This window comes from Stylophora pistillata, chromosome 2 (assembly GCF_964205215.1).
Source record: "Stylophora pistillata chromosome 2, jaStyPist1.2, whole genome shotgun sequence".
NCBI lineage: Eukaryota > Metazoa > Cnidaria > Anthozoa > Scleractinia > Pocilloporidae > Stylophora > Stylophora pistillata.
The window spans coordinates 46,544,014-46,550,096 of NC_142520.1; the positions used below are offsets into that span (position 1 = coordinate 46,544,014).

The 6,083-nt window shown below is 36.1% G+C and overlaps 1 protein-coding gene and 1 long non-coding RNA gene across 2 annotated transcripts; both read right to left on the bottom strand.

Annotated features, from left to right (window-relative positions):
• Positions 1-335: 335 nt before the first annotated feature.
• LOC148739882 (uncharacterized) lies at positions 336-1,549 on the bottom strand. The gene is made up of 3 exons (XR_015997413.1): positions 1,454-1,549; positions 762-806; positions 336-389 (listed from the first exon to the last, which is right to left on the bottom strand). It is a non-coding gene; the product is annotated as an uncharacterized LOC148739882 (long non-coding RNA).
• A 103-nt stretch (positions 1,550-1,652) lies between these two features.
• Positions 1,653-6,079, bottom strand: LOC148739883 (G protein-coupled receptor GRL101-like). Its single transcript, XM_088749590.1, has 10 exons — positions 6,063-6,079; positions 5,943-6,014; positions 5,380-5,451; positions 5,033-5,104; positions 4,601-4,672; positions 3,878-3,952; positions 2,661-3,657; positions 2,356-2,437; positions 1,835-1,900; positions 1,653-1,657 (listed from the first exon to the last, which is right to left on the bottom strand). Exons 1-10 carry the CDS (start codon positions 6,077-6,079, stop codon positions 1,653-1,655), a joined length of 1,530 nt encoding a protein of 509 aa, XP_088605716.1.
• Positions 6,080-6,083: the final 4 nt, after the last annotated feature.

A 6,083-nucleotide genomic window follows, 5' to 3' on the forward strand; every position in this document is an offset into this window, starting at 1 on the left:
AAACTGAAACTAATAATTTCATTGACAGTGAGATAACAGATAAAAATAGACGTAAAGTAGGGTAAATTGAATAAACGAAATAAAATAACTAAAAGAAAGTACAGTTAAATTAATGAATGACAGGGTTGTATAAAATTTATGTATTATTATATTTAATGTTTTAAATGGTTATTTTTTATTATTAAGTATTAACCACACCCACGACTTTTACCCACACCCACACCCACACCCACGACCCACGACTTTTACCCACGACCCACGACCCACGACCATTAGTCAAACTCTTTGTGAAGTAGTATATTTTCCTCTCAAAAAAATTAAAATTGAAAAAGCCTTACCTTTCACAGTCTTTTTAGTGGCTGATCGGATGTCAAAACCATCCTCATAATCTGTTTCAAGGAACAAGTAGAGTAAACCATATCAGGATGCTTTTGGTTCGTGTTTTCGTCTTGAATACATTACAAAACAATTTCATTTTATATTAAGTAATAGTCATGTATACTCTATTATCTATTGATTTATGAAATATACAACTAAGTTATCCAGACCAAAAAATAAAAGATCTGAAATACTTCGGTCAAGTTTAACTGTAAGCTTTATATTTAGAACTGGATGCGTGCGAGCGTAAAAATCTGTCTGAAAGCTCTAGAAATCACGATGAATTATCTAATTTCTCGCTGGATATAAACTTCTTATGTTACACAGCTCATATTTACATCTGCAAGATTGTGAGTTTTATTTCAATTAACAAGTAATAATACCTGAGGAAGATGCACTTTCATCCCCTCTACAGGCTTGTTCCATCGCTGTCGACATGGTAAAGGGATATTTTTAAGCAGAGTTATTTATCATATAATAAAACTGAAAACTCAAAGCATAAAATGATTCTTATCAATATATACGTATCATTCATTTACAACAGCCGTATCGTATGTGGGACGAGGGTATCTTTCTCCCATGATACACTGTACAGGTTGCTACAGGAAAGGGAGGGGCGTCTCACCAATAGAGGTAGAAAGTTCTTAAGGAAAACTTTCAACAGAATTTTTAAACGTATCTAAAGAAAAACAAAGCTAGTTAAACTAGGCGTTCTTCTTCCAAAAGTGATAACGCCAAAATTAGTCACTTTTATGTCATGTGGGTAAATCTTTTCAATCTTTTCTCTCTCAAAACGCACATAGAGAATGTATCAGAGCAGAAAAGGAATAACGTGGTTTTTCTCTTGGTACTTACATTTGAAAGAGCAAATATTCTGGTAGATTTAAAATAGACTATATATACATGCCAAGGAAGTCAAGTTGTATAGTCAGTCATGGCATAACCACCAACATCAGTGTCACGGTTGAAAGTTTTTCGGGTCGAATAATGTCCTTCGTATGTCTCCCATTTAGTAGTTTTACTTCACTATTTACGACGTGCTGTCTGAAAATAAGTGTACAGATGGAGCACTGACCTGGTTGCAGAGCAGGCAATTCAAGGGATTCCACTTCTGAAATATCGTGGTGTTCTATTACTTGCATTTCAATGTGTTCTCCTTCGAGGAAAAAAATGAAAGAAAGACAACCATGATTACTAATGAACTCAAAAAAAAAGGATGGAAAAGTTGTTACGCGAAAAATTTCTGAGGTAGAGATGGCATATTTCATGTGTAATTACACTGATCAACCATATTAACAATACAAATATGATTAATATTTTTATCGCCATATTTATATTATTATCTGTACATAATTTTTTATAGTCTTACGTTTTATACAACAGCCTCTGGCTCGGGAAACTGGGTAACCATGCCTCACGTAAAGACAATAAACTTGATTGATTGATTGATTATTACCCTCTTCGTTGATAGCGTGTGCATCTTCATTTCCAGCCTGTCCCTGCTGATCATTGTCTGCTTCTTCTATGTTATAAAACAAAACAAAAAATGACTTGGTCTTCCCCAAACAGAGAAAAAGCCACTGTCACGCTTTTCCAAACCTTTATTACGCAAAAATCATTCTACAAGTCAGATTTGTATTAATCTTACATTGAAATTTAAGACAGAGGTTGATTCCTTTATATTTTGATAATAATTTACAAATTTCCGCTGCTTTCTTATTCAAAAGGGTTTGACAAATGGCTTCAATTTGCGTCAATACTCTTTCATCGATCAGAAATCGATCAGAAATAATTATTTCAACTAGCGACGCCCCCACCCCCCCCCCATGAAACGTGCTCTGCCCCCATTTCTACCCACACATTTAGAGTCACTCTTGATTCCTTTTTTTACGCCACATGCGTAAAAAATTGGAAATTCGAGGTGTGAAGCACCATTATTGTTATTATGGTATTTTAAAGTGGAACATCAAACTGTACCTTCTTGATTTTGCCATCTGTTGAAAAAAGATCGAACATTCGACCACAGCTTCCTCAGTTTTGGTTTCAGTATAGCTTGCACCTACACATCAGAAATTTATGGGATAGTTAGTGCGAGACTTTTGAATCATCTCTATTATATTCAAGTTGGTCTCCATGGTCATAATCAACTCTTTTTCATTTCTTATTTTCTATGTCAATCGTCACAATTACAAAATTAAGTTGCCAGCCTACCCTGACACGAGAGAAAATTTGAACATGACAGTATGTCCTATTCAATAGTGAAAATTAAATAGACCTGTTACCTGTTGAGTAGAAAGCGTATACAGCAGTGGGTTGATAGCTGAATTGATCGGAAGAGCGAACACTGCAATCCACACTGCCAGATCACCAGGAGGATCAAATTTTTTCTCGACGTGAGACTTGATGCCGATAGCAATGATTGGTATCCAACACAAGAAGTCGGTCAGAATGATGAAGAACACCCTTTTGGCAAGTGCTTTTTCTCTTTTGGCCTGTGCACTTTGTGCTCTTGCTCGTTTTTCACGCACAGTTCCATGTGCGCCGAGCCGTCTGCTTGACGACCATGATTTCAACAAGATGGCAATATAAGCCACCATAATGAAGATGAAAAGAGAAAAATTTAGAACGATAAAGATGGAAGTGGAGTATTCCCAGCCTTCTTGCAGTTGCGGGGAAAGCTGCAGGGGCAAGCACACTACGTTCTTGCCATAATACCAGTCACCGAAATAGCGCATTCCAGACAAGGGAAGGAATGCCATAACGCCTCCCACCAGCCAGATAACTGCGCACATTATACAAGTCTGCCTTGGTGTAATTTTTGCAAAAGTGTAGGGAAACACAATGTTCTTGAGCCTGTCCCATGCAATCAGAGAGATCATCATAACTGACACCTCACTTGATAAGACAGACATGGCGCCATTGAAATGGCAAAACCAACCAGTGCGCCACTCATAGTCGTGCAGGTAGTATTCTCCTGACCATTGCAGGTCTTTTATACCTATAATGATAAGGTAAATACCCATGATGCCGTCTGAGATTCCCAGATTCACCAGCATGATAGACTGGACCACATTGTTATCAGGGAAAAAATACTGCCACCCAACAACAAAAAAAGACCCAAACAACGAAAGAAGACCAACAACCCAAAGACTTCTCCTTGGAGCAAGGTTACGGAACATAGAGTGACAGCTTGCGAAGTTGTCATTGAAAGAATAGTCGCAATCGGCATCCTGCCTGAAAAGATCGAGGTGGCAGCACATGAGGTTGGTGTCCAAAGTTCTGGAATGAAAAAAAAAATTACACATTATTGTTACATCGCCAAACATTAATAACAAGCATATGCTTACATAAAATGTTGGGAAATTAAGGGATTTACACTAGACACCTTAATCGTTAATGATCTGAATTCAATTAATAATTTTTAATTGATTAATATGATAGGCTGTTATTTAAGAAAAGATGTGATTGAAGGAAATGACTTTTAGGGATCGAGTCTTACACTCTGATAATGTGCGTCAACTGCCTGGTGAAAAGTCCTTTAGGGAGCTCAGCCATCCAGTTGTAATGTATGAACCTGCAGTTTTGAGTAATAACTAATCAAAAATTAAGTTGGTTTATATCGTAATTCAAGAAACAAAATAAATTTGACTTATTCCAAAAAGTGTATTTCCAAGAGTAGAATTTATTGTTATCATATGACCCGTCCATATGACGCACGTGCCATCCCCAAAGAAAACCAGAGTGAAAGTTGAAAAAGGCGAGAGGCACTAGTGTACTTGCAGCACGACATCGTTCGCTGTTGTAACAAAAAACGAGTGACAGCAGTGCAAAAAACAAAAAAGAATTAAGTCAAGATTTCCGATGAACTATGAGTTCCTTGTTCTGACTCGAAAAATGAAGAAAATTTTTATACTTAAAAATCCTATTTTCGTTATTTCTGCGCGCGCTAGTCTATTGCGTCCTATTTAAGTTAAAACAAACTTTTTAGATTTTTACAACATTTAATTAGTCAGAAGTCCTATGATTAAAATGCTTATTGACTCAGTTAGGTCGGGCTGGACGGGAAAATGTTTGGCTCTCTCAAGCCAAATACTTTCCTTCCGGCTCGATCTAACTCGGTCAATAAGTACATATTAGCGTTCAAACAAGCTGTCCAGGAAAAAAAAGGAAAAAAAAAAGTTTTGGTGTCTAGATAAGCATCTCTAATTTGTCGTAAACTTACAAAAATCGTAATTCGTGAGCATATTTAAAAGTCGTGACGGAAACGTTTTGAATCTTATTGCCGAAGATATCTCTGAAATAAAGAAAATAATCACTCACATTTAGTAGGTAGACAGTTTCTTACCATTGTCATCTTCCTCATAAATTTACATGGGATTGCTGTAAAACTATCTGGTTCCCAACTATGTGTGTTTGCATTTGACTAATATCCACCCTTGCTCACTAAAAGTATGTTTCGTAAATAAAAGGCCACATTTTTAGTCTAACAAAAATCAATACAACTTACTTTGATAAGCAGTTTCATTTGCATTGTCTATTCTACTTCATACTCATTTTTATAGTAAGATCTCAGATTTTAAATGCTTCTATTATACTCTTTCCATCACTTTAAATATCCTAGAATGTTTTTCTATTTGTGATTAACTGTACTCACAGAGCTTTGAGGTTTTTGGCGCCCTTGAAAATTTTGTCTGGCAAAGCCTCAATTATGTTCTCCGAGAGATATCTTAAACAGGTGAAAAGAACAAAACATAAATACTAAATTACAGTGACATAATTTGATTGCTATTGGGTGCGGCACATTACATTTAAGCGATAACGGAGTTAACATTGCAATAATCTTGTAATTTTGGTTTTATTAACTGAGCTGATAATGTAAAATGGCCTCCGTAAAGAATCTAAAGCTGACGTTTCGAGCGTTAGCCCCTCACGAGAGCTATACACGGACGGTTTGCGAATCAGATCATCTTGGGAAAAGGTTCCAACTCTGAGTGTACTTACAATTCAGACAAATTGACTAAGCCCTGGAACTGATCCTCATGAAGCCTCTCGATTTTGTTATGGTCCATTTTCCTGAATAAAGGAACGTGGAAAGTCTAGACTTACATACGCAGATGTAGCCGTGGTATGATTTCTTTAACACTGCGTTTTTTTTAGTCACTGCTGTAGTTCAGGCAAGGCAATGGCAATGCTTTTTCCAACAGAATAGCTTCTAATTGTTTATATCTCTATCTTCAAAGAAAAGCATCAGATATCACTGTAATGCTTTCAAGGTTAAGCTCGAAAACTCCCAAGTTTATTTCCAAGGTCTATTGTTTAAAGCTGAGTTTAAAAAATTAACTTATGAGCTCTTCCTGTTATAAATTACAAACTTATTGGGGTAGCGTGATCCTCCTATACAACAATATAATATCCAACATATGAAGGAGACAAAGACATTTGCTTTCTAAAAGTATTTTGTAATTAGAGTTGTCATAACTAAGAGTTACCACATTCTGATATTTTCTAGAAAATCGGTAAAAAATATATTTTCAGACTTTGATGTCAATAAAAATCTTACTCACAGAAATTCTACCGCTGTAATGTTTCTGAAGATGTGCGGTGGCAGATTTCCAAGTTCATTGTTTGACAAATCCCTAAAAAATTCACCACAGTTACAAGAAACTCGCTAATATTAGAATTACCATCTAGTCTGTTCCATAGAA

Bases quoted from the DNA above. Each gene is read 5' to 3' on its own strand.
- LOC148739883 (XM_088749590.1), bottom strand. The intron at 5,105-5,379 runs GTAAGTACACTC...CACCTGTTTAAG, and splicing joins TTAGTCAATTTGTCTGAATT to ATATCTCTCGGAGAACATAA. The intron at 3,658-3,877 runs GTAAGACTCGAT...TTTTCATTCCAG, and splicing joins TTGACGCACATTATCAGAGT to AACTTTGGACACCAACCTCA.